At 41.1% G+C, this 27784-nt stretch overlaps 2 protein-coding genes across 2 annotated transcripts in view; one reads left to right on the top strand and one right to left on the bottom strand.

Annotated features, from left to right (window-relative positions):
• ndufb4 (NADH:ubiquinone oxidoreductase subunit B4) overlaps positions 1-798 on the bottom strand; it is a 9685-nt gene extending 8887 nt beyond the window's left edge. The window contains exon 1 of the mRNA XM_060899735.1: positions 582-798. Within this exon, the coding sequence (XP_060755718.1) occupies positions 582-758 (177 nt within the window). The 5' untranslated portion in view covers positions 759-798. The remainder of the gene's footprint in view (positions 1-581) is intronic.
• A 278-nt stretch (positions 799-1076) lies between these two features.
• ropn1l (rhophilin associated tail protein 1-like) lies at positions 1077-20938 on the top strand. The gene is made up of 6 exons (XM_060900824.1): positions 1077-1188; positions 4571-4721; positions 8603-8726; positions 8813-8974; positions 12137-12312; positions 19364-20938. The coding sequence occupies exons 2-6, from the start codon at positions 4591-4593 to the stop codon at positions 19416-19418; spliced, it is 648 nt and encodes a 215-aa protein (XP_060756807.1). The 5' UTR covers positions 1077-1188; positions 4571-4590; the 3' UTR covers positions 19419-20938.
• The last annotated feature ends 6846 nt before the right edge of the window (positions 20939-27784 follow it).

A 27784-nucleotide genomic window follows, 5' to 3' on the forward strand; every position in this document is an offset into this window, starting at 1 on the left:
TTAAACTCTTTTACTGGCGATATTTACAGTGACACAAGCTACTTATTCCATCTGTAACCATTCCTGCAGATTTAAATTATATTTTAGTATTTTTGTAAAAAAAAAAAAAATTTTTGTACAGATGTACTTAATATGCAAATGATGACATTGAGTTAATGAATATGCAAACGAGGCAATGACGTCATCTGGTGACTTCTAGCGACTTTATTGAACATGCACTGTTTACTTTCCCGTGAAAAGATTTGGCAACAGTTTTCGGTGTTAATGCATTGACACGGGAAATTACACTGATATTATACACTCTGAAGTGTGCTCGTAAACAGAAATTACTGTTAATTAGTCCGTATTTCCTCGCGAGCTAACAAATTAGCACCAAGGTCACTCTCTGCTTACTGACGAATTAACTTCATTAGCTTATAATTTCTATAAATGTCTAAATTATTAAAACCACCCACTAATCTTACACAAATATTTAAAAACGCAGCCTCGTCTCCATGTTTATTTGTAAACAGCTTTTATTTACATACGCTAATTAGCACGCTAGCCAGCTAACCCACAGTCCCCTTCGCCTCCGCACTCACAATCAGCTCCTTCCGCAGAGGATTATTCAGCTGCAGCTGATATTCTCTCTTCAGCCGGGCTCTGAGCGCTGCTCGCTCCTCCTCCGCCCGTCGATATTCGGGAGAAACGTGAAAATATTCCGCGGGCTCTAATGTTTTTGGCCGAGTCGCCAAAGGTGCCTCCTTGTAGTCCGCCATGTTTGCGGGCGGCCGCTGATGAAGCACGGAGCGATTTGATTGGTGCACGCAGACTTTGTATTCTCGCGATATTTCCCATGAACAGGACGCGTGCGCAGTACCAAACAAGAAAAGCTTGCCAACCAACCATGTATTATATCAAGTAAATATTTAAATATTATTTTTCTATATCATTGTCTATTATTAGAAAAAGTAATAGTTTATGTGCCTTGTGTTAATTATTTGATTTGCCTTGTTTAATTATTCATTTTTTTCCGACCAATCACTGACTCGTAACATCACTGAATCGTCGTTTCTAGGAAATGACGTAACAAACAGCGTTGCTATAGAAACAAGGGACACGCTACCCGTGAGAAGATAAAGGCAGTTTACAAAAATCCACACAGTACGACATTTATCCTGAACAAACTCTTTGTCTACTTGAAGTTTGGTAAGTTTTCTTAAAATCTCTCAGATTAGCAGTCAGTGACAGTTATTAAGCTAACAGCTAGCTTTATGTGTGCTAACTGGCTAATCGTAGCTGGTTTGGGGGTAGAAATGTGCAGAATCAGAACCAGAACCGAGTTTATTGGTCAAGTTTGTTGACACACACAATACAGAAAAAAATGGGGGGGGGGAGTGAATATATTTATATATTTTTCTAATATGTAATGTAAGAAAAAATGTATATATGTATATGTAATGTACAATAACTATTATAACTACAAAATGTCTAAAATATCTGTTTGATACAGTATCTCATCTCATCTCATTATCTCTAGCCGCTTTATCCTTCTACAGGGTCGCAGGCAAGCTGGAGCCTTGATACAGTATATATAATCTAATGTCTATCTATAATAAACAATGTCTATAATATAATGCATAAAATATCTATAAATTAGGGATAATTATCTATAATTAGTTAAATTCGGGATAAAATTAGCTCTTTTCTGGAAAGCTGCTTTGCGACAATGTCTGTTGTTAAAAGCACTGTGCAAATAAACTGCCTTGACTATAACATCAATAATATACAATATCTTTCGTATACAGTATACATTAGAAATACAGTATGAATGTTATCAACAGTATAAACAGTACACCATATGGATACAGACAGGATACTTAGAGACAAGACACAATATAGTAAAAACATACACAACAGTCAGTGAGGAAGTGCAAACAGGAAGTAAAAAAAAAGCAAGCATATTTGTTGTTTACATTGATTTCCAGTTTGCTGTTTTATAAAACTAATTGTTGAAAAATAAATAAATGAGGATGGACTTCAGACTGTATTTAACCCTTCAGACCCGGCGGCCAGTGAAATGTTTCATGGATTTTTCATCATTACTGGGGGCATTACTGGGGGCAGCCATGGCCTGAAGGTAAGAGAAGCAGCTGTAGGCCCAAAGGGTTGCTGGTTCGATTCCTGGGTCTCGCAGGAAAAATGTGAAGGGAGTTGAGTGAATGAACAGCACTTTCCGTTCCCTCTGTATCATGGCTGAAGTGCCCTTGAGCAAGCAACCCCAACTGCTCCCTGGGTGCTGTAGCAGAGCTGCCCACTGCTGTGTGTGTGTTCACTGCTTCAGATGGGTTAAATGCAGAAGAGGAATTTCACTGTGCTTGAGTGTACATGTGACAAATAAAGGCTTCTTCTTAATTAAGAGAAAGAGCATTTATTGGTTCACAGAGAGTTCGGTGTAACCAATCAGAGTTGAGCTTTGCCCTTTTGTGGGTCACGTTTATTTAAGTAGAAATAATTTTCCCCCAAAACTTCTCAGAACGTTTCCAAAATTATTTTTAATTATTTTGTATAATCTGATGACAGCTACAGTTGTGGTCAGAAGTTTACATACAGTAACATGAATGCCATCTTGGATATGAATGTCATGGCAATATTTGGGCTTTCAGTCATTTCTTTGAACTGTTCTTTTTCTGTGGCAGAATGATTGTACAGCGTACAGCTTTAATTAAAAAAAACACTAGAATTTGGTGCACAAGTTTTAATTTTCTTTGGGTTTTCTGAAATCAACACAGGGTCAAAATTATACATACAGGGCTAAAAATATACATACAGCACACGTAATATTTGGGTAAAATGTCTCTTCGCAAGATTCACCTTGACCAAACATTTTTGGTTACCGTGAACAAGCTTTTGACAGAATTCTGGTTGGATATTTCACAACTCTTCATGGTAGAATTGGTAGAGTTTAATTAATTTTTTTTTCTTGGCATGGAGTTGACTTATAAGCACGGTCCATATATTTTCAATAGGGTTGAAGTCAGGACTTGTTTTAAGCTCAATGTTAGCCTGCTTTATCCTCCACAACCAGCTCTGATGCGTGTTTGGGTTCATTGTCCTGTTGTAACTCCCAAGTCGTTTTCAAGTTTCTGATGGTTTATGCTGAAGAATTCTGAGGTAGTCCTCCTTCTTCATTATTCCATCCACTTTGTGCAATGAACCAGTTCCACTGGCAGCAAAACAGCCCCAGAGCATGATGATCCTACCACCACCACCAGCTGGTACAGTGTCCCTCTGTACATGGTGGTCATTGTGGCCAAACAACTCAATCTTTGTCTCATCTGACCGTACAGCTTTCCTCCAGAAGGCTTTTTCTCTGTCTGTGTGGTCAGCTTCAAACTTGAGTTTAGCTTGAAGGTGTCAGTTTTGGAGCAGGGGGTTATTTCTTGGATAGCAGCCTCTTAGTCCATGGTGATCTGAACTGTAGACAGTGATCCATCAGCTTCCAGTTCATGGCAGGGCTGTGCCATGGTGGTTCCCAGGTTGTTCCTGACCATCCAAACCAATTTCCTTTCAGCTGAGGGTGACAGTTTGGGTTTTCTTGAAGCAAAGTGGCTTGACAAAGTGACTCCACCTCACAATAACTTGGATACAGTTGTTTGAACTGATCTTGGAATTTGCAGTTGTTTAGAAATGGCTCTAAGAGACATTCCAGAGTTGTGTACACCTGCGATCCTCTTTCTCAGATCTGCACTGAGCTCCTTGGACTTTCCCATTTTACTGTGTGTTGGTCAATCCAATGAGTGATGTAAACAAACCCTTTTTATGAAGACACAGAGAAGCTACCAGCTGTGGTCAATCATGATCACTAACAGGAAGTTAAGAGACCTCGACTTTGGCAAGATAAGAGACATTTTGGAAGTTTCAGCACCTCTGAATGAATAATCTAAGTGAGTGTATGTAAATTTTTGACCCTGGATGTATAATTTTGACCCTGTGTTAATTTCAGAAAACCCAAAGAAAATTAAAACTTGTGCACCAAATTCTAGTGTTTTTTTTTTTAATTAAAGCTGTATGCTGTACAATCATTCTGCCACAGAAAAAGAACAGTTCAAAGAAATGACTGAAAGCCCAAATATTGCCATGAAATTCATATCCAAGATGACATTCATGTCACTGTATGTAAACTTCTGACCACAACTGTATCTATAGTATACTCTATACTATATGTATATAGTTCATAGAGATATAGTGTGACCTATGGTGTTGATTCTGTGTTCGTTGTCAAGAAAGTACTTTTTAAAAAGGACAAATTTAATTTATCATGTCCTTCATGGCAACTGTCAGTAATAGATACATCATAAATGGGAACACGAAGCAGCTTTAACACACTTCAGCAACTCCTAAAAACAAGCTCTGATAAGAGGTGCATTAATATAAACCCATGTGATACAGATTTTTGGTAAAATTACACCAACCTGAGGAATGCAAAAGGCTTTACATTACATGGGATGGGATCTGATTCAACATGGATGTCCAGAAGTCATTAATGACATATAAAAAGTTGTGTTTTTATTTAATTTTTCTTTTTTAGTTAACCTCAGGACATATGTTATGCCTCTTCCGGAGAGAATATACTGCGCCCAGCAGATCAACATCCCGCCCGAGCTGCCTGACATCCTCAAACAGTTCACTAAAGCTGCTATTAGGACACAGCCGCCAGATGTGCTGCAGTGGTCTGCTGCGTGAGTCTGAGATGCTTCGCCTCCACGACTGATTCCACAGCACTGACAAACAAGGCATAAAGAAAGAGAGAGGAGATGTGCAGCTCACACTGTGAAGAAATAAACCACTATGTGTCAAGCAGTGACAGTGGTGCTTGAAAGTTTGTGAACCCTTTCGAATTTTCTATATTTCTGCATAAATATGATCTAAAACATCATCAGATTTTCACACAAGTCCTAAAAGTAGATAAAGAGAACCCAGTTAAACAAATGAGACCAAAATATTATACTTGGTCATTTATTTATTGAGGAAAATGATCCAATATTACATATCTGTGAGTGGCAAAAGTATGTGAACCTCTAGGATTATCAGTTAATTTGAAGGTGAAATTAGAGTCAGGTGTTTTCAATCAATGGGATGGCAATCAGGTGTGAGTGGGCACCCTGTTTTATTTAAAGAACAGGGATCTATCAAAGTCTGATCTTCACAACGCATGTTTGTGGAAGTGTATCATGGCACGAACAAAGGAGATTTCTGAGGACCTCAGAAAAAGCGTCGTTGATGCTCATCAGGCTGGAAAAGGTTACAAAACCATCTCGAAAGAGTTTGGACTCCACCAATCCACAGTCAAACAGATTCTGTACATTCATCTCATTATCTCTAGCCGCTTTATCCTTCTACAGGGTCGCAGGCAAGCTGGAGCCTATCTCAGCTGACTACGGGCGAAAGGCGGGGTACACCCTGGACAAGTCGCCAGGTCATCACAGGGCTGACACATAGACACAGACAACCATTCACACTCACATTCACACCTACGGTCAATTTAGAGTCACCAGTTAACCTAACCTGCATGTCTTTGGACTGTGGGGGAAACCGGAGCACCCGGAGGAAACCCACGTGGACACGGGGAGAACATGCAAACTCCGCACAGAAAGGCCCTCGCTGGCCACGGGGCTCGAACCCGGACCTTCTTGCTGTGAGGCGACAGTGCTAACCACTATACCACCGTGCCGCCCAGGTTCTGTACAAATGGAGGAAATTCAAGACCACTGTTACTCTCCCCAGGAGTGGTCGACCAGCAAAGATCACTCCAAGAGCAAGGTGTGTAATAGTGGGTGAGGACACAAAGGACCCCAGGGTAACTTCTAAGCAACTGAAGGCCTCTCTCACATTGGCTAATGTTAATGTTCATGAGTCCACCATCAGGAGAACACTGAACAACAATGGTGTGCATGGCAGGGTTGCAAGGAGAAAGCCACTGCTCATGGTTTGGGCCTGTTTTGCTGCATCTTGGCCAGGACGGCTTGCCATCATTGATGGAACAATGAATTCTGAATTATACCAGCGAATTCGGCGGCACGGTGGTGTAGTGGTTAGCGCTGTCGCCTCACAGCAAGAAGGTCCTGGGTTCGAGCCCCGGGGCCGGCGAGGGCCTTTCTGTGTGGAGTTTGCATGTTCTCCCCGTGTCCGCGTGGGTTTCCTCCGGGTGCTCCGGTTTCCCCCACAGTCCAAAGACATGCAGGTTAGGTTAACTGGTGACTCTAAATTGACCGTAGGTGTGAATGTGAGTGTGAATGGTTGTCTGTGTCTGTGTGTCAGCCCTGTGATGACCTGGCGACTTGTCCAGGGTGTACCCCGCCTTTCGCCCGTAGTCAGCTGGGATAGGCTCCAGCTTGCCTGCGACCCTGTAGAAGGATAAAGCGGCTAGAGATAATGAGATGAGATGAGACCAGCGAATTCTAAAGGAAAATGTCAGGACATCTGTCCATGAACTGAATCTCAAGAGAAGGTGGGTCATGCAGCAAGACAATGACCCTAAGCACACAAGTCGTTCTACCAAAGAATGGTTAAAGAAGAATAAAGTGAATGTTTTGGAATGGCCAAGTCAAAGTCCTGACCTTAATCCAATGGAAATGTTGTGGAAGGACCTGAAGCGAGCAGTTCATGTGAGGAAACCCACCAACATCCCAGAGTTGAAGCTGTTCTGTACGGAGGAACGGGCTAAAACTCCTCCAAGCCGGTGTGCAGGACTGATCAACAGTTACCGCAAACGTTTAGTTGCAGTTATTGCTGCACAAGGGGGTCACACCAGATACTGAAAGCAAAGGGTCACATACTTTTGCCACTCACAGATATGTAATATTGGATCATTTTCCTCAATAAATAAATGACCAAGTATAATATTTTTGTCTCATTTGTTTAACTGGGTTCTCTTTATCTACTTTTAGGGCTTGTGTGAAAATCTGATGATGTTTTCGGTCATATTTATGCAGAAATATCGAAAATTCTAAAGGGTTCACAAACTTTCAAGCACCACTGCAGGTCAATAGCTATAGGATGAAGCAGAAGTTACTCTTCCCACCGCAAAGTTGATTATTTTCCTAGAACAGCACATTTCCAAGTGTTTTATTCCTCTTATATCTCAGTAATTTGTAATTTAATGAAGATTTGGATGTTGTGCTTTTTATCCATTTATTTCATGTTGTGGAGCAGCTGTGAAACAAGTTAGTCCCTGTGCTCACGTACATTAGAGCAGCTGTAAACAGTCGTTCCTTCACCAGCCTCTCTTTTGCTACTCTCTCTTGAAGTTACTCGTCAGACGAAAAATAAAAAAGAGCTCGTCTTATTACCAAGAAACCGCAAAGTGTCGATTGCAGCTGCACCAATCAGAGTCCAGAATATAAGAAGTGGTTTAACGAGTATGAGTTACTTTTATCATGAATCAGTCAGTGACAAAATATAATGATTCTAGACTTTTATTGAACATTTGCTGTCTTTGTAGTCTCGACATTTTTTCTGTAAATTTGTAAAATATACAACAGTGCTGTGCAAAAGTATTAGCCCCCATATATATACATATTTTTTTCCATACAAACTTTGTTATGGATTTCTAGTTTACTGTATGCCTTCTCAGGGTGGCATGGTGGTGTAGTGGTTAGCACTGTCGCCTCACAGCAAGAAGGTTCTGGGTTCGAGCCCAGCAGCCGGCGAGGGCCTTTCTGGGCGGAGTTTGCATGTTCTCCCCATGTCTGCATGGGTTTCCTGCAGGTGCTCCGGTTTCCCACAAAGACATGCAGGTTCGGCTAATTGGTGACTCTAAATTGACCGTAGGTGTGAATGTGAGTGTGAATGGTTGTTTGTTTCTATGTGTCAGCCCTGCGATAACCTGGTGACTTGTCCAGGGTGTACCCCGCCTCTCACCCATAGTCAGCTGGGATAGGCTCCAGCTTGCCTGCGACCCCGTAGAACAGGATAAGTGGCGATGAATGACTTCTACATTATTACAAAAACATTTTCAAGTCCAAAAACATTCGTTTAATTACAAAATTACACGTTACAGAAAAAGTTTGTATCTGAGCAGCATATTACCACTTTTAAGAGAGCACTTTTCAGATTATAAAAGAAAGCTGCTGGGTTTTGGTGCAAAATGAAGACGCGAGTGTGACAAAGTGTCCAGAAGAACTGTGGCCAGTTCTGTAAGATGCTCAGTAAAACCTACAGCTCATTAAAAGCAAAGAGTCGTCTCACACCAAATATCGACTTTGTTTCATCATTTATTATGGCTTACTGATGACTGTTTATGATGTTTTTTTAAATGTTGAAACATTTCTTTTCATTTCATTATTTTTAAGCCATTTTTGGTCTACAGCACTAATTTTACACGTGCCTCAGACTTGTACACAGGCCTGTATATGAGACCCCAGTCGCTACCCAAGTGATAACCAGCTTTACGTTTCATTTTGAATTGAATCAGCAATCAGAAAAGTGACTTTAGTCTGTTTATTTCATATTAAAGCTATCAGAGCAGTTTTTATTTCTTCTATAATAAAATGTGTTGTGAAACATACTTGAATCAACTTTACGCTCAGATGGTCACGCCATTGCTATTTGCCTTTTTCAGCTACTTCACAGCGCTATCAGAAGGTGAACCTCTTCCAGTCAAAGACAGGCTGGAAATAGCTGGAAAAACACAGAAGACAGACAATGGGCTCAGTCCAGGTCTCCTCAAAGTCCTTCATAAACAGGTTGGTCTGTTCCAGCTGAACTTTATCACACGATTAACTTTTAATACGCAGGTACAAGCCAGCATGATGGTCCTTTTTCTTTGTAGCTTTCATCCAAGAAGACTGTTGCTATAGAAGAGTTGGAGCAGAAGTGGAAAAGCCTGTGTCTGCCAGCCGAACAGCTCGACACATTGCTCTCGCTCGGGGACTTCAGCATCGACGTCGACTGGATGCAGTTCTTCGCTCTCGGGTGCAGTGCTTTGGGTGGAGTGAGTAGTACAGATTTATTTCTTTATGGGGCTCACGGGATCACTTTTAATCCTGCTGTAATTAAAGAGCCAAACTGTCCGATTATATCTGGACTAGTGTTTCAGTCGGGGTGTAAATCCTGTGAATACCGCTTGGTGGCAGTGTTGGGCTGTAAACTCAGAAAACACCACACTCTCAAAGAAGAATGTGTGATATCTGGAGAGCTTCGAGCCCATTCCCTGCTGGAGAGACCAGTGAAGCCGCCATCCAACCACTCACATCGCGTGTATTTGGATTACGTGTTAAACCATTGTATCAGATCAAATTTGCCCCAAGAAAAGTATCTCCTGACTTTCCCCCCTCTTTTTAGTTTCTCAACTTTACCCACATTCCTTAAATATCTTCATAGCGCTCTCCTTCACTGTTATTTTTTCCCCCCTTTTCCAGTTCAGTCCCTGATCATTTTTAGATGGCTCTTTTACTACTATAATTATTTTTACGGAGATTATTTCAGTTTTTCCCCATACAGGAAATCATATATCGGACGCCGTCTGGGAAGTCAGCCATTGACCGGGAAATCTGACCAACCTTGATTTAAAAGTACTTGCACTCAATTTAAACTAAAATCATAGAGTTAAAACAGACAATCATGCCCATTTTGTTAATTTGTTCAAGTGGGTGTGACAGATGTAGATGATCTACACTGTCAGTTATTTTCATTGCCTTCGGGAAATGAAAATAACTCCTGACCAAACTCGAACAACAACATCTCTCTTTTTATTTTCATCCCTCACTGCCATTTCTGCCTCGGGCTTTGGCCCTTCTTTCATTTAGGCTCCTGAGATTAAATTTACTCTGTTCATTTTTCTTTCTGAATTTGAGCCTTTGCGCTTGAGCTCTGGCATTCAATATCAAACATGTCTCAACTTGGGCTTTGATCTAGTCTGGGACACTTCCATCGAAAATCTGACACAGTTACAGTGTTTATCCCAGATATCAATGTCAGATTTTCAACAAAAACAGACAAGATGATGAGACAGGTTTTCTGTTGTTTTTTTTTCTTTCGCTCTTGCAAACCATTATAAAACGCTATAGGGGGTCCACACAAATGGCACTGTGCACACACGTGTAAAAATGATCTTGCTTTGATTGGTGCAGTGATTACAGTCCGTCTTTCGGCTTTTGGCCTACTCTCCAAGCACCCGTTGAAGTGGGTGGACTGTGGCGGGCCAACACCTTACTGGCTGGGGGCTGCCCAGCTTGAGGCGGGGGTGGTAGCTGGGCAGTGGGACGCGATGACCCCTCCCACCGTCGGAAGACAACCCATAGCGCCGTGAGCTTACGCCAATCCGTTCTAGGCTTTGAACTCGTAACTGCTCTCTTTCCGTGTTGTTGCTGCCGCTGGTAGCGGCACTGGAGTGACCTCTCCAGGGCGCAGGCCTGGGCGATGATATGGAGATCCTGGGATGCCCAGTCGTCAGGATCCCCTTCTCGGCTTTGCTGGCAGTCTCCAACGGAAAGGACAACCCGATAAGGTTGGCGCCAGCACAGCTGCAGGAGTTGCCGGATGGTGACGCAGTGCGATGACCATCTGCCTTCGGGGCTCCACCAGTGTTGCCAGATATTGCTAACGTTTTCCACCCCAAAAATATGTTCAAAACCAGCCAAAAAGCACCTAAACCCGCCCAATCTGGCAACACTGGGCTCCACTCCAAATTTTGCTGTCAGAGTTGTCTCCCTTAGCCTTGTTCGCTCCCGTGACAACCACAAGGCAGTGGTGCTATTTGCCCATAGCTGGGGGTTTGGTTTGTGGGCACCAGGGTGTGTTCCATCATAGAGATGGGCCATGCATGCCGCACATCAAGGGGGCCAGACCTCCTCCCCTCGTCCCTGTAGTACAGCCAGTGTCTGATAGGTCACTGTTACCAGGTATCGGCACGAGAAGCCACTAACATAGGACATTGCTGGTGAGAGGGCAAGACTTACGCACTCTGCTTGCCTTTTCACGGTGCTGCAAGCAGCGTTGCTAGTCAGCGGTGTGGGCTGAAAGCGAGACGTGACAAGCACATGCACACTTCACCAACACACTAGACGCATCAACCAACCATTGATACCCAAAAATGATCACACACTATAAGTACTCACAGGTGAAACGTCCGTCCACGACCTTTGACTTGACGGTTTGTACAGTTCACTCACTGCTGCACATGCAGGCATTTTTCTTGTAATTTTTCTCACCAACTACATAAATAACTGTTCCAGTTTTGTGTAGCTTCCAGTAGCCTAAATGACCGTTCGGCTCCGCGATGCGAGTGGTAAGATGGCGGCCAGATGGCTTCACTCTGACAAGCCTGTCAACTCTCCAGATTTTTCCTTAGAGCTCAGTGACTTAAATTTATATAAAATATAGTAATATTACACACTGAGGAAACTCTTCGTTTCACATTCTCTAAAATTCACAGTAGAATGAATTAAGGACAGGAAAAAAAACAATTAAAATTAAAATTTGTGCTACATCTAAGATAATCTAAAGATTATGAAATGTAATTCTGTAATTTCCTCAGGTACAAAATAAATCATGAATTAATTAACGTATAAATGCATTCTGAATACATTTTGTATGTATGTACTGTATTATTTGGTAGTATTGTTTAATTTGATTTAAAAACATTTTTCAGTATTATTTAGTTTGGCAAAATGTATTTGGCACAAAATAAAATGTGTAAAAGAAAAAGGTATGTGAAATAATTTATTACTTTTTTAGATTAAAAAAAATGTAGTGTGTGTGTGTGTGTGTGACTCAAAAGTGCAAAAGAAAAAAAATAAAGATGAGAATAATGTCGATAAGTTTAAGTATTTTCTGGATGTTTATTGTATTTTTATTCACATTTCTGGAAGGAGTCTCCAGTATCAGTGCTTTGTAACAGTCCAAGTCAAATCTGTACTTTTTTAGCTGTAAATTTTCCAACATGGGTAAGTCTACAGCTCAGAACAATAACTGTCTTGTTGATTATATGTCTAGAACATCACACCACATGATGTTTTATTCCTCATACAATGATATAAAAACCTTTTAAAGTGAGGATGAACTGTATGGGAATAGATACACATCGTGACAGGGATGTGAGCACGTACTGTATGTGGTGTGAAAGTGAACCTCTGGTCTGGCGTTGTGTTCACAGACGATCCTCAGTGCTCTGAAATTTGCGTGCGAAATCCTGACCGAGGACCCGGAGGGTGGAGCAGCTCGAATCCCCTTCGACACATTCGTCAGCCTGTACACGTACCTAGCTGAGCTGGACGGAGACATTCCTCAGGACGAGATAGACAGCTTCCTGTCGAGCCTGCACGAGCCTGTGTGAGTAAACACACACACACACAAAACACTCTCCCAATCCTCATGTTCTTCACTGCTTTATGTTTTTCAAAATCTCACACATTAGATTCAAATTACAGTTGAGTGCAAAAGTTTGCACACCCCCACTCTGGGTGAGAAAATACAATAAAAATCTGCACGCAGTCTTTAAGAAATATGGCGTTGATTTGGAACATAGCCATCCTAGTTTTCTCAGGGTGGTAGTAGTAGCGGTAAAATATTATTCAATTCGGATTATAGATTAATTTTAACCTTGTAAAATGATCATTATTGTAACCATAACTATCTTTTATCCTTTACTCATTATATTTCTGCTGCCAGCTCTGGATATTAAAAGGGACATTAGAAATCTCAAGATTCTTCATTTGCCTGTCATTCATCTATTTTATCTTCACGTTGCTCTCTAACCTCACGTTTTCCGAAAACGTGCCCTTACTAACAAAAAGCCGATTTTTACTGATAGTCTTACAGAAACTGAAATCTGCTGTATAAAAGATCCAAAGTGGTGTGTATTGTTGTCAAAGTCTTATTTAACCCTCATTCAACCAACTACAATTACAGGAAGGATGTGATGTTCAACACTCAGCTTTGCTTCATTACGACTCCCTTCTATAGAATAAATATAAAACATATGATGAAGATCAGTTCAGGAGCGAACGAGCCATCTGTGGTGTTGCTGAAAAACTTCAAGTCTGAAGACAGATCAATTAGATGACAGATCAAGACAGATGAATTAGAATTAAAGCTTTTAGTGACATTTTCCTGAATGTGGTGACGTAGTGATGAATATCTTATCAATCTGTCACACACACACACACACACACACACACACACACACACACACACACACACACACACACACACACCAGAGTCACCCTGTAAACGTGTCGCTCCAACAAGACACTATCGAGTGTTAAATGTGAACTCGGTTCTCATCTTTCCCTGATATTATTCCAGTCTCCTGACTGACTGAGTGATTAATGCTCCGTTAATTAAGCATCATTAGCAGCTTGGAGCTGTTCATTTCTCCTCAACAGCGTGTAAAAGAACCATTTTATTTATCAAGCATCATTTCTTCCACTCTGTTCCAGTGCAGCTCATGTATTCCATGCAGTAGGAATATTGCGGAAAGATAAGTTCACTTGACGTAAGAATTACATCGATTACACCAATGGGGATGAAGTGATCTGAGAAAGTCTTTACATGATACAATGCTTTTTTTTGTATGATCTGACAATGGAGGGCGGCACAGTGGTGTAGTGGTTAGCGCTGTCGCCTCACAGCAAGAAGGTCCGGGTTCGAGCCCCATGGCCGGCGAGGGCCTTTCTGTGCGGAGTTTGCATGTTCTCCGCATGGGTTTCCTCCGGGTGCTCCGGTTTCCCCCACAGTCCAAAGACATGCAGGTTAGGTTAACTGGTGACTCTCTAAATTGAGCGTAGGTGTGAATGTGAGTGTGAATGGTTGTCTGTGTCTATGTGTCAGCCCTGTGATGACCTGGCGACTTGTCCAGGGTGTACCCCGCCTTTCGCCCGTAGTCAGCTGGGATAGGCTCCAGCTTGCCTGCGACCCTGTAGAACAGGATAAAGTGGCTAGAGATAATGAGATGAGATGAGATGAGATGAGATCTGACAATGGAAAAAGAACAGGGGATGATCCAAGCATTTAATTTCTACAGCTGTTAAAAAAAAAAAAAGCCGACACCAACTCTTCACATGACACAGGTTCGATATAAATGTATACAGTTCACTAAAATCACAAATGAAATTTTTGTCAGAATGATGGATTTCTTGGAGGTTATTTTGTCATGTTCTGTCACTCAAAGCTCTCTGTTATATGTTAATTTAAACCACAGTGATGTTGTATTCTTGAATCGGATTGGTCAGAAAGTGTTGATTAGGCTAAACAGAGCATCAAACACAAAGTCTTCATTGATTATTTTCCAATAACCATGCATCCTGATGTGATTTATTTCTCTTACACAACAACAATTTGTTCATCATTGCGACTTTTAATTTATTAGAGTGACACATTACATTGCATGTTCTCACTTACAGTATCTTGCAAAAGTATTCATCCCCCTTGGTGTTTGTCCTGTTTTGTCGCATTACAAGCTGGAATTAAAATGGATTTTTGGAGGGTTGGCACCATTTGATTTATACAACATGCCTACCACTTTAAAGGTGCACATTGCTGTTTTATTGTGACACAAACAATAATTAAGATGAGAAAAAAAAAACCCCAGAAATCTGGAGTGTGCATAAGTATTCACCCCCTTTCGTATGAAACCCCTAAATAAGAGCTGCTTCAACCAATTCACTTCATAAGTCACATAATTAGTTGATTAAAATCCGCCTGTGTGCAATCAGTGTCACATGATCTGTCACATGATGTCTGTATAAATCAGCCTGTTCTGGAAGGACCCTGACTCTGCAACACTACTAAGCAAGCAACATGAAAACCAAGGAGCCTCCAAACAGGTCAGAGACAAAGTTGTGGAGAAGTGTAGATCAGGGTTGGGTTATAAAAAATATCCCAAACTTTGAATATCCCAGGGAGCACCATTAAATCCATTATAGCAAAATGGAAAGAATATGGCACCACTACAAACCTGACAAGAGAAGGCCCCGCCCACCAAAACTCACAGACTGGTCAAGGAGGGCATTAATCAGAGATGCAACAAAAACACCAAAGATAACACTGAAGCAGCTGCAAAGATCCACAGCGGAGATGGGAGTATCTGTCCATAGGACCACTTCAAACCATACACTCCAGAGTGGGCGGGACTTTATGGAAGAGTGGCCAGAAAAAAGCCATTGCTTAAGAAAACACGTTTGGAGTTTGCCCAACAGCATATGGCAGACTCCCCAAACACATGGAAGAAGATTCTCTGTTCAAATGAGACTAAAATTGATCTTCTTGGCCATCATGGGAAATGCCATGTGTGGCGCAAACCCAACACCCTGAGAACACCATTCCTACAGTGAAGCATGGTGGTGGCAGCATCATGCTATGGGGATGTTTTTCATCTGCAGGGACAGGAAAGCTGGTCAGGACTGAAGGAAAGATGGATGCCACTAAATACAGGGCAATTCTGGAGGAAAACCTGTTTGAGTCGGCCAGAGGTTTGAGACTGGGAGGAAGGTTCACGTTCCAGCAGGACAATGACCCTAAACATACTGCTAAAGCTACACTGGAGTGGTTTAAAGGGAAACATTTAAATATCTTGGAATGGCCTAATCAAAGCCCAGACCTCAATCCAATTGAGAATCTGTGGCATAACTTGAAGATTGCTGTACACCAACACAACCCATCTAACTTGAAGGAATTGGAGCAGTTTTGCCTTGAGGAATGGGCAAAAATCCCAGTGGCTAGATGAGCTAAGCTAATAGAGACATACCCCATACCCCATACATATTGCAGCTGTAATTGCAGCAAAAGGTGGCTCTACAAAGTATTGACTGGGGGGGGGTGTACACTCCAGCTTTCTGTTTTTTTTCATCTTAATTGTTGCTTGTGTCACAATAAAACAACAATTTTCACCTTTAAAGTTGTAGGCATGTTGTGTAAATCAAATGGTGCTAACCCTCCAAAAATCCATTTTAATTCCAGCTTGTAATGCGACAAAACAAGACAAACACCAAGGGGGATGAATACTTTTGCAAGACACCGTATGTTATAGCAGCTATAAACAGTCATTCCCTCACCGGCCTCTCACAAAGAAGTGTAAACTTGTCTGTCCTGAAGATGTCAGAAAACTTAACGTTCCAGCTTCACTTCCGAGCGTTACAAAGTGCTGAGACTGGAGACTCCTTCCAGAAACATTACAGAAACATCTCGAGAACTTCCCAGCACTTTTTAAAGCTCATAAACTCCAGGCGTGATAAGTGGAGCCCCCTGTGAATGACTATAGAAATGATAATGCAGACTACTAGAACAAGTGCACTCATGCAGATAAACCTGTGATTTGCAGCTGCACTATTGTCAGAGCTGCTGTTATAGAAAATGAATCAACACTTTCTCTTCTGACCAATCAGGATTCAGCAGCACTGTGTGGTTTGAAATGAACTAAAACTCACACTAACTCTGATTGTTGATCATTTGTAGTTACTTGGTCCAAGTCAGAGCTCTTTGTTTTGAACAGATTCAGTAAAAGGAAGTGAAAACAGGGGAATTTGTGTTTTCTGTAGAAGAGACGAGCGCAGTATGCGTTCTAAACTGTCCCAAACTGGCCACATCACACTGTCATCAACTCTCACAAAACAAAAACAGCAACATGAGCTGCTCGGTAAACACACATTACCCCGGGGAACCCCACAAGAACCTTGTTTTGCTCAGTGATATCTGGAACTTTGTTCTCTGGGCTGAAGTGTTTTTTTGGAGATGTTTTGTGAGAAACATGACGTCCAGGAGAGAAAGTGGATCAGATGCTTAGACAAGCGAGGAAAAGGAAAGTGATCCAGAGACCGGAGGGGGCTAAACAGTGGCTACTTTGAAGAATCTAAAATATAACTTTTTTTTTTTTTTCGAAACCACTTTTTGTTTATCACACAATTCCATGTGCTCCATGTGTTGTTTCAGCGTTTTGGTGTCTTCAGTATTATTCTGCAGTGTAGAAAGCAGTCAAAATACAGAAAAAACGATGAATGAGTAGGGGTGTACAAACTTTTGACTGATACGGTATATACTACAAATCACTTAAGGATTTAATTTGCACTTTAAAAATCTACCTCTTCCTTTTGTTCATTACACATCTTGTATTCACCATCTATGCACTATTGTCTTGTGTTTTGTTATATTTTATTCTTGGGTTTCAGTCACGTGACTTTTCTTAGCGATTTCACTTCCGGTAAAATAGCTGGTGGTCGAGCAAACCAAAATGGCTGCCGTAGTGCAAACAACTAGCGATAACTAACTTATCAGAGTACGCTCGTAATCTAGAAGCCGCTGCTGGCTTTAGATATATTCAGAAGATTGCTGTGTGCAATGGAATCGACCCCTACAGTCTGGGAAAGAAGGATTTGTCATACGATCTGGAAAACTACCCTTCAGTCGAGTTCCCCGACATCTCCAGCTATCTGGTGTTGCAGACGTCCTTCTACATCGCAAAACAGATGAAAGCGTGGAAGAGTACGGAGGCTTACAACTGTTTTGTATGTGGCTGGGTAAAGGACCTCGGGATCAAGTCGCTGCCCAATGAATCCTGTATTGTTTTTGCCCGTGTATGTAATTTTTTTTTTTTTTTAAAGCTTTTCATTCGTGTCTTTACAACGAAGCGCTGCAAGTTGAAGTGTAAACAAGCAACAGTTGGCTTGATTCTGACTTGTGTTGGCTCTTATCTCTCAGCTAAATCATTCATAAAGATCATCAGAAACCTCTTTAAAGACCTGGATCTTAGTTAAACAAGACGGAGAAGTGATCACGGCGCACTGTAACTGTACGGCTGGGGAAGAATTTTGTCGCGACCTTCATGCATATGGACTTTGTGAGGAGTAAACAAAGAAACAGCTGGGGACTTTAGCGCTTCGTGATGAAAAAAAGTACCGTAAAATAGCAAGAAAAGTACTTGGAAAACCCTAAGGCCATAGCTGAGAGGGATACAAACCTTTCACCAAGTGATCACTGCAAACTCGAGCACGCTTCGACTCGGCTCCCTTCGATTTCACTGAGAGGTTCAAAAGCCACCTTTTTCCACGTCTTTTTGTGAAATCCTGCGTTCGTTCACCCTTTTTTATTAGTTCACGGGGAACCCTGAAGAAACTTTTATCAGTTTCACAGTTTGATCGAGTCGAACAACCTAAAACAACGCAAGCATAAGGCATTTTTCATGCGAGCAATGAACCTTCTCCGTACAAACGCTTTGTCAACTGAGCTTTGGTAGACCACCAGCTAAAGTTTTGAATGACTAATGAGGCGGATGTGACGTCACGTGAAACCCAAGAATAGCCTTTGTCTCATTCATCTCATTATCTCTAGCCGCTTTATCCTTCTACAGGGTCGCAGGCAAGCTGGAGCCTATCCCAGCTGACTACGGGCGAAAGGCGGGGTACACCCTGGACAAGTCGCCAGGTCATCACAGGGCTGACACATAGACACAGACAACCATTCACACTCACATTCACACCTACGCTCAATTTAGAGTCACCAGTTAACCTAACCTGCATGTCTTTGGACTGTGGGGGAAACCGGAGCACCCGGAGGAAACCCACGTGGACACGGGGAGAACATGCAAACTCCACACAGAAAGGCCCTCGCCGGCCCCGGGGCTCGAACCCAGGACCTTCTTGCTGTGAGGCGACAGCGCTAACCACTACACCACCGTGCCGCCATAGCCTTTGTGTTGGTAGAATAATTTTTTAAAAAATCCATGACGTAGTATTCCATGTGGGAATTATTACTTGATAGTCAGATTGACTCGTGGAAAATTATACAGATTTGTTTCCCCCGCATCTTCACGATCATTGTGAGTGAAAATGTGCTCGAGTTTCCGTTAAATCAAAAAAGATGCATTCGAGATTTTAAAGCAGACAAGAAATCCTGTTAGACCTGTTTATTCTGGAGCTGGTGTTCCAGCCTTTTTAGAAATAAAGGGCTTTTAAAGAGACAAACTGAAGGAAAAAATACCAATATTAAACGGAGACTGTTTTTCATCCAATTCTATAAATAGTGTTTAGATAATAATAAATGTGTCTGTCTGTGTATCTACATCGTTACTTATGTACTTACGATGACTGTGTTACAGTAAACCAGAAAGTTAGCTCTGGGAAGTTTGCAGTTTTTCTTGAGTATTACATCATCCAAGTGTCTCTCTAGCTTACTGGAAATCTTGTTGTTCACACGTCACTTTTGGGCAGAGTTTATTATGAACAGTGTGTGTAATTTACCATTTTAAACACAACCTCAGTTATTAGAAGACACTCTGTTCACACGCGCACACACACACACACACACACACACACACACACACACACACACACACACGTAAAACTAAAATATGTTAAAGTATTCACTGCTGCTGTTTGTTTCCTGTTTTTAGGACACAGCGAGGTGGGATGGTCCAGCCGACTGATTTCGCTGACCTCAATGTGTAGAGGTGCGAGAGAAAAACAGAGGACAGATGGCTTTCAGATTCACTCTTCACGCTGGGCTTTAAACGTTTTACATAACCGCACTAATGATGCAGCAGGGTTCAAACATTAACCCGATAAAGGCTGGGCAGATTTTTTTTTTGTGATGTGGTGTAGTGGTTAGCACTGTCGCCTCACAGCAAGAAGGTTCTGGGTTCGAGCAGCCTTTAAGTTAATAAGATAAAAATAAACACAGCTTGTGATGTTACCAAGAAACCTCCTCTGTGCTGAAAATGTCGGAAAATTGTTACGTGACACTGGAGACTCCTTCTGTAAGTGTTAAATAAACATCTCCTTACTTTAAAAAAAAACAACTTCAACATGTCAAATATTTAAAAAATCGGTACCCTATGGGTCCATGTGGCTGCTGCTTATAAATAAAATAGTTTTCTGATCCCATGTCCATACGGTAAATATCGCATATATACATGTTATCAATGATACTCGCCTCATCTCTTACAAGCATCACCAAGCCGTGAGCAGCATCAGGGCTTGGAGTATTGTGGTGACCGATTTTGTCGACTGCGTTTTGTTCAAAATCCAGCACTGTGAACTCGATCTATTTTCAAAATAGTAAGAAAGAAAGCACTTGTTCATGAATTGTCTTCGAAGCATTATTTAGTACGAATGAGCACGTTTTGTTTCACAAGTGTCGTGTAAAGACTCAAAAAATAAAATTTTAAAAATTAAAGCGAATAGCAGAAGTTTGATATCGGCTTCTCAAAATATATCTGCCAAAAAGCTAAATAAAAAAAAAATTATGAAACCTTTCATTTGACCTTTCAGAAGGACCAAACAAAAGCTGTGATAATCAAAAGGTAACTTTTCTTAAAATAAACATCACTTGATATCGAATCAGTAGCCTTGGCGAACCATGAGGTGAATTTTGTTTATCTTTTTATTTGCCGATTATCTTCCGATACTACGAAGTTATAACGAGGTTTCTCTGATTTCGTTTCTGGTTCTGATTGGTTCCGAAGTTTATCAAGAAGTAGAACGGGTAATCGAACTTGATCAGGATAAGTGCTGATTGGTTACGAAGTTTCGCTATTGTTACACTTATAACACAATAACATCGTGGCTACTACCTCGTTTCACCTCTATGAGGCAGTAGACACAAAAATGTATTAATGTGGAGCGTCTGCCGTACGAGTCCCTGTGAATGAGCTGTTAGTATAGAAATGATAACAAATTAGAACCAGTGCATTCATGCCTGTGATCTGGAGCTACATTACTGTCAGAGCTGCTGTTATAGAAAATTTAATCAACACCTTCTCTTCTGACCAATCAGGATCCAGTGCTGTGATGTAATTGAAGTTACTCACTGCCTCTTGTCTAAGCCACAACAAATGTACATTTTTCATAGCAATTGTAGTATGAACTGTGCAGTAAATTAATTTGTGATGGTGTGTTTGGTTTAAATTACAAAATATTAACGTTGAATGGATTCTATATTTATTTAAATAAAGATTATTACTGTTGAAGCAGAAGCATTGAATCCTTCTCTTTGAGTACGAGTCGGTTCTTTGATTCAGATCCTGTATCAATTCTCCCAGTGAATGTTTCAGAACGTTCCGTATATATTATCTACTTCTGAACAAACAAAGTGTCCAAGAACAGAAACTAGACCTCATCCACCTCCGAGTGTCCGTTAGCTGTTGGAGGAAAGTCATGGATGCTGCATGTAATACATTCATTTCCTCATTCATTAAGTCTTAATTGCGATGCAGAGTGAGGAAGTGCAGACAGAGACTAATTGTAATCAAATAAAGAGGTGCTCTCAGTGTCATGCTCGTGTTAGGAAGGTCATTCTCAGTGCTGCAAGCAATTAGTCATCAACTGATTAACCCACAGGCTCGACGGAATCATTCGTCAATTTTTTTAACACAAACAGCTTAATTTTGAAAACGCACCATATTAATTTTCTCATTCAGGTTTAATTTTGGGCCCAAGTGTGCTTGTGCAGCTTCCAAAAGGGTTCTTCAAGTATTCTTCGCATAATTACCAGTTATTAGACTTTGAAAAGGAACGGTATCTGATGGGAAACACTACATCGGTCATTTAAGGGTTTAAAGGTTAAGACAACTTAAGAACCCTTAATGGTTCTAAATTTTGGAACACAGTCAAATAAACTCACTTCTGCATCATGTAATCATATTTCCATTGATTTTGATTTTTAGGTCCAGTGTGTTGCATAAGTTGTGCAACCCCCTTGAACTTTTCCACATTTTACAACCTGGAACCGATATTTCGCAGAAACTCCACTCATCACCTTGACAACACCATCCACGCTGTAAAGCATGGTGGAGATAGCATCAATTTTAAAAATAAGACATTTAACGTCACTCTGCAGGATGCTCAAAGTTTGAGATTCTTTATAACCAAACTCTGATTGAAAAATTTCCAGAACTTTATCCTGTAGTAAAGAAGGGAGGGGTTTGGTATCATTATTTAAAATAATTTAAAACATAAACATTATGATTGGATAAGTACTCACCGACGCCTGTTGTTGTGAAACCCCGAAATTAGTTCTGTGAATGGAGTCATTCTGTGGTATCTCAATATGAATACGTATTTTCCCAGAAGATGTTTGAACCCAGGGTTTTTTAGAGAACTTATCTAAACATACAGCATCATGAAGAAGCAATCAAGGAGCAATCAAAACAAATCTGGGACAACGTCCTGGAAAAATATCAATCAGGTCATAAAGAAACTTTGAATATTCCACAGAGTGACCTTAAATCGAGTCAAGTTTATTTGTATAGCGTTTTTAACAATAGACATTGTCGCAAAGCAGCTTTACAGAGAATTAAAGGCTTTAAACATGAGCTCATTTTATCCCTAATCTATCCCCAATGATCAAGCATGTGGCGATGGTGGCAAAGAAAAACTCCCTCAGATGACATGAGGAAGAAACTTCAAGAGGAACCAGACTCAAAAGGGAACCCATCCTCATTTGGGTGATAACAGATAGCACGATTTTAACAGTTTTAACATGACGTATGTTTTGTTGAAGTTATAAACTGTTCATTGATGGAAACTTGAGTGCAAAACTGTTCATGACAACTGCAGTCCTAAAGTCAACTGTAGTACTCAGACATAAATGCATCACTGTAAGCGTCCAGAGCGTCTTCCAAGTGCGACTTTCAACTGTCCATATGGGGCCGTCCTCCACAGGAGAGATGTGATGAGGCTCCAGCCAGACGTAGGGCATCAGGATGGATCAGGCAGGTCTGAGGAGCAGAAGAGGTCAGGATCTTACTGGTGTCTCAGGATCAACATAAATCCCTTATTTTAAAAAATTATGCAACCACCACCATGCTTTACAGTGGGGCTGGTGTTATCAAGGGTTTCTGCCAATATTAGGAGCTATTTTGTATCAGTTTATGACACATAATGATAATCAAATCCTGTCAGTTCCAAGTTATAACACTACAAAATAGGGAAAATTTAAAGGGGGTATGAATATTTCTGCAAGGCAATGTAGGCAGCTTCCATAATTTCTTGTCTTCTAATAATTTCAACATGTATATTGGACGTCATTGTTCCAAAACTGTGAAGCTTATTTTGTGACAACACACAAACTATGTATGAATACGTAGCCTAGCCCAAACTCAGCATCCAGGAGAAGTTAAGCACATTTCTGGGTGATATGTTACACATTCAGGGGTCAGTGTCACACTGTACATGCAACACGAATCCAACGTTATGAGCCAAGAAGTTTTGCCTGGGAGGGATTTCATGGCACCTGACCGTTCTCAGACTCAGGCTCGGGGATTTACCAAGTGCTGAGTTAATGTAATTGTGTAAGCTGAAGCATCCGGGGAGCAGAGAAACTTATCCATGCTATTGTTTCTATAGTAACAGTAACTTACATGGCAGATGCTCCGTATAAACCAATTTAAAAAAAAAAAAAAAGCATAATTGTTGATATGGAAGGAGTCTCCAGTGTCCGCTCTGGTGAGGTTGGTGAAGATATGACTGTTTATAGCTGCTACAGTTGTGGTCAGAAGTTTACATACAGTGACATGAAATGTCATCTTGGATATGAATGTCATGGTAATATTTGGGCTTTCAATGATTTCTCTGAACTGTTCTTTTTCTGTGGCAGAATGTACAGCATACAGCTTTAATTAAAAAAAACAGAATTCAGTGCATAATTTTCTTTGGGTTTTCTGAAAATTATACACACATGGTAAAAAATATACATACAGCACACCTAATATTTGGGTAGAATGTCTCTTCGCAAGATTCACCTTGACCAAACATTTTTGTTTATCATGAACAAGCTTCTGGCAGAATTCTGGTTGGATATTTCACGACTCTTCATGGTAGAACTGGTAGAGTTCAATTAATTTTTTTTCTTGGCATGGAGTCGACTATAAGAATGGTCCATATATTTTCAATAGGGTTGAAGTCAGGACTTGTTTTAATCTTAATGTTAGCCTGCTTTATCCTCCACAACCAGCTCTGATGCATGTTTGGGTTCATTGTCCTGTTGTAACTCCCAAGTCCCAAGTCGTGTTCAAGTTTCTGATGGTTTATGCTGAAGAATTCTGAGGTAGTCCTCCTTCTTCATGACTCCATCCACTTTGTGCAATGAACCAGTTCCACTGGCAGCAAAACAGCCCCAGAGCATGATGATCCTACCACCACCACCAGCTGGTACAGTGTCCCTCTGTACATGGTGGTCATTGTGGCCAAACAACTCAATCTTTGTCTCATCTGACCATACAGCTTTCCTCCAGAAGGCTTTTTCTTTGTCTGTGTGGTCAGCTTCAAACTTGAGTTAAGCTTGAAGGTGTCAATTTTGGAGCAGGGGGTTATTTCTTGGATAGCAGTCTCTTAGTCCATGGTGATCTGAACTGTAGACAGTGATCCATCAGCTTCCAGTTCATGGCAGGGCTGTGCCATGGTGGTTCCCAGGTTGTTCCTGACCATTAAAAAACCAATTTCCTTTCAGCTGAGGGTGACAATTTGGGTTTTCTTGAAGCAAAGTGGCTTGGCAAAGTGACTCCACCTCACAATAACTTGCATACAATTGTTTGAGCTGATCTTGGGATCTGCAGTTGTTTAGGAATGGCTCTAAGAGACATTCCAGAGTTGTGTATATCTGCGATCCTCTTTCTCAGATCTGCACTGAGCTCCTTGGACTTTCCCATTTTATTGTGTGTTGGGCAATCCAATGAGTGCTGTAAACAAACCCTTTTTATGAAGGCACAGAGAAGCTACCAGCTGTAGTCAATCATGATCGCTAACAGGAAGTTAAGAGACCTTGGCCTTGGCAAGATAAGAGACATTTTGGAAGTTTCAGCACCTCTGAATTAATAATCTAAGTGCGTGTATGTCAGTTTTTGACCCTGGATGTATAATTTTGACCCTGTGTTGATTTCAGAAAACCCAAAATAAATGAAAACTTCTGCACCAAATTCATGTTTTTTTTCTATTAAAGCTGTATGCTGTACAATCATTCTGCCACAGAAAATGAACAGTTCAGAGAAATGACTGAAAGCCCAAATATTGCCATGACATTCATATCCAAGACGACATTCATGTCACTGTATGTAAACTTCTGACCACAACTGTATAATGTAAGTGAGAACAGGAACTAACTTCCGTCATGGACTTTTTATATTAAACATAACACGAAATGGACAAAATGGGTGACATGATTTTTTTATATTAAAAAATGTTATCCTTGCCAAATTGCTGTGCTATAACAGGAATAAAACTTTTATCGGAAAACTCTGTAGTCGTAATAGCAAGTCCACGTCATCACACGACACTATCATTGATTATTTTCCTATAGCATGCCGTGTTGTGTTTTATTCCTTGTGCGACAGTTTTCTGGAGTGTCTTGAGCAATTTCTGCTCGCAGTACAGCATGCTGAAGTGATAAAACTACAGCTGGAGATGGAGACAAGTCTGAATGAGCTCCAAGTGTTTTGGAGCAAAATGCCTCAGTAATTACACGCAGCAATTATGGTACTTAACAGTGAGCTGTAAAGGAAAGTGGAGTGCGCAGATACTGAGAAAACAAAAAAATACAGTCAATATGAGAAAAATACAAACATGCAAATGATACAAGTTCAAATTGCAGGAATGCAAACAAACTGTAATAATTGCTTCATGGCCAGTTCTCTTAGAGTACTAAAAGTACTCTAAAACTATACCCATCATTTGCTTGTTACTCAGGCTTCACCTAAGTGTTCCTAAAATGTCTTTTCCTTGGAAACCTATTGCAAAAATCAGATTTTGTTTTCTTTTTGCAGAATAGCAAAGAGCTATTCGCATTTGTCTCATGCCTACAGCTTGAAAAATAAGTTAACCAGCTAACATTACCAACTTCCTCGATTTTTATCAAACAAACTGAAAATATGTACCAACATCTCCTAACAAAACTATGTGAGATTTTATTTTATTTTTTTAGGTTTAAAGGTTAAATTTAAGCTGAATTGGTTTGAAAGAATTTGGTATCTTTTCATTTCATTAAAAATTGAATAATAATAATAATAATGTCAGCGGGCGGCATGGTGGTGTAGTGGTTAGCGCTGTCGCCTCACAGCAAGAAGGTCCGGGTTCGAGCCCCGTGGCTGGCGAGGGCCTTTCTGTGCGGAGTTTGCATGTTCTCCCCATGTCCGCGTGGGTTTCCTCCGGGTGCTCCGGTTTCCCCCACAGTCCAAAGACATGCAGGTTAGGTTAACTGGTGACTCTAAATTGACCGTAGGTGTGAATGTGAGTGTGAATGGTTGTCTGTGTCTATGTGTCAGCCCTGTGATGACCTGGCGACTTGTCCAGGGTGTACCCCGCCTTTCGCCCGTAGTCAGCTGGGATAGGCTCCGGCTTGCCTGCGACCCTGTAGAAGGATAAAGCAGCTACAGATAATGAGATGAGAATAATGTCAGCTGTATTAAAATAAACGGTTCCTCTCTTGAACTGGGGCTTGTTGTTAGGGTTAGAGAAGCCTATATGTATTTTTTCCCCTTAATCTATTTTTAAATAAGTTACTTTGGCTGTTATGCCAAAGTATAGGTGCGGCACGGTGGTTAGCACTGTCAGCTCACAGCAAGAAGGTTCCGGGTTTGAACTTCATGGCCGATGGGGGTCTTTCTGTGTGGAGTTTGCATGTTCTCCCCATGTCTGTGTGGGTTTCCTCCAGGTGCTCCGGTTTCCCCCACAGTCCAAAGACATGCAGATTTGGTAAAATACCCAGCCATGGGGTTGCACAAGCCAGTGCATACTTAGCGCCAATCCTAAGCCCAGATAGATTGGAGAGGGTTGCATCAGGAAGGTCAAGTCAAGTTTATTTGTATGGCGCTTTTAACAATAGACATTGTTGCAAAGCAGCTTTACAGAATTTTAATGACTTTAAACATGAGCGAATTTTATCCCTAATCTACTCCCAATGAGCAAGCCTGTGGCGACGGTGGCAAGGAAAAACTCCCTCAGACGACATGAGGAAGAAACCACGAGAGGAACCAGACTCAAAAGGGAACCCATCCTCATTTGGGTGATAACAGATAACATGATAACATTTTTAACAGTTTAACATGAAGTCTGTTTTGTTGAAGTTATAAACTCTTCATTGATGGAAACTTGAGTGCAAAACTGTTCATGACAACTGCAGTCCTAAAGTTAGCAAGCCAACTGTAGCCCTCAGACATAAAAGCATTACTGTAAGCATCCAGAGCGTCTTCCAAATGCAACTTTCAACTGTTCATATGCGCCCATCCTCCACAGGAGCGATGTGATGAGACTCCAGCCAGACGTAGGGCATCAGGATGGATCAGGCAGGTCCAAGGAGCAGAAGAGGTCAGCATCTCGATCTCAGGATTGACATGTAACTCAGACGGACAGATGGGGGGGGCGGGGCATCCTGTGCCTATGCCAAATCAAATATGCGGAACAGATTTGCTGTGGTGACCCCTAACGGGAGCAGCCGAAAGAAGATGACTTTGTCTGTTATGTACATTTAGTTATTTTGTGAGATAAACTTTCTAAGCATGTAAAAAATGGAGCACAGTTTAATTCAAGCCTATAGTTTATCTTCTTTATCTTGTCACTCAGATGCTACCTTTTCGAACAGAGAACATCTTTTATTCTACCCACAGTCACTGGATATGAGCAATCACATGCTCTGATTGGCTAGTCTACTACTAGGATATCAGCTCATACAGTTAGGTCCATAAATATTTGGACAGAGACAACATTTTTCTAATTTTGGTTCTGTACATTACCACAATGAATTTTGAACGAAACAATTCAGATGCAGTTGAAGTTCAGACTTTCAGCTTTAATTCAGTGGGTTGAACAAAATGATTGCATACAAA

Source organism: Neoarius graeffei, chromosome 19 (genome assembly GCF_027579695.1).
Source record: "Neoarius graeffei isolate fNeoGra1 chromosome 19, fNeoGra1.pri, whole genome shotgun sequence".
Lineage (NCBI taxonomy): Eukaryota > Metazoa > Chordata > Actinopteri > Siluriformes > Ariidae > Neoarius > Neoarius graeffei.

Excerpts from the sequence above, each read along its gene's own strand:
- ropn1l (XM_060900824.1), top strand. The coding sequence starts at position 4,591 with ATGCCTCTTCCGGAGAGAATATACTGCGCCCAGCAGATCAACATCCCG. Across the intron at positions 4,722-8,602 it reads GTGCTGCAGTGGTCTGCTGC|CTACTTCACAGCGCTATCAG; the intron begins GTGAGTCTGAGA and ends TGCCTTTTTCAG. Across the intron at positions 8,975-12,136 it reads GGTGCAGTGCTTTGGGTGGA|ACGATCCTCAGTGCTCTGAA; the intron begins GTGAGTAGTACA and ends TTGTGTTCACAG.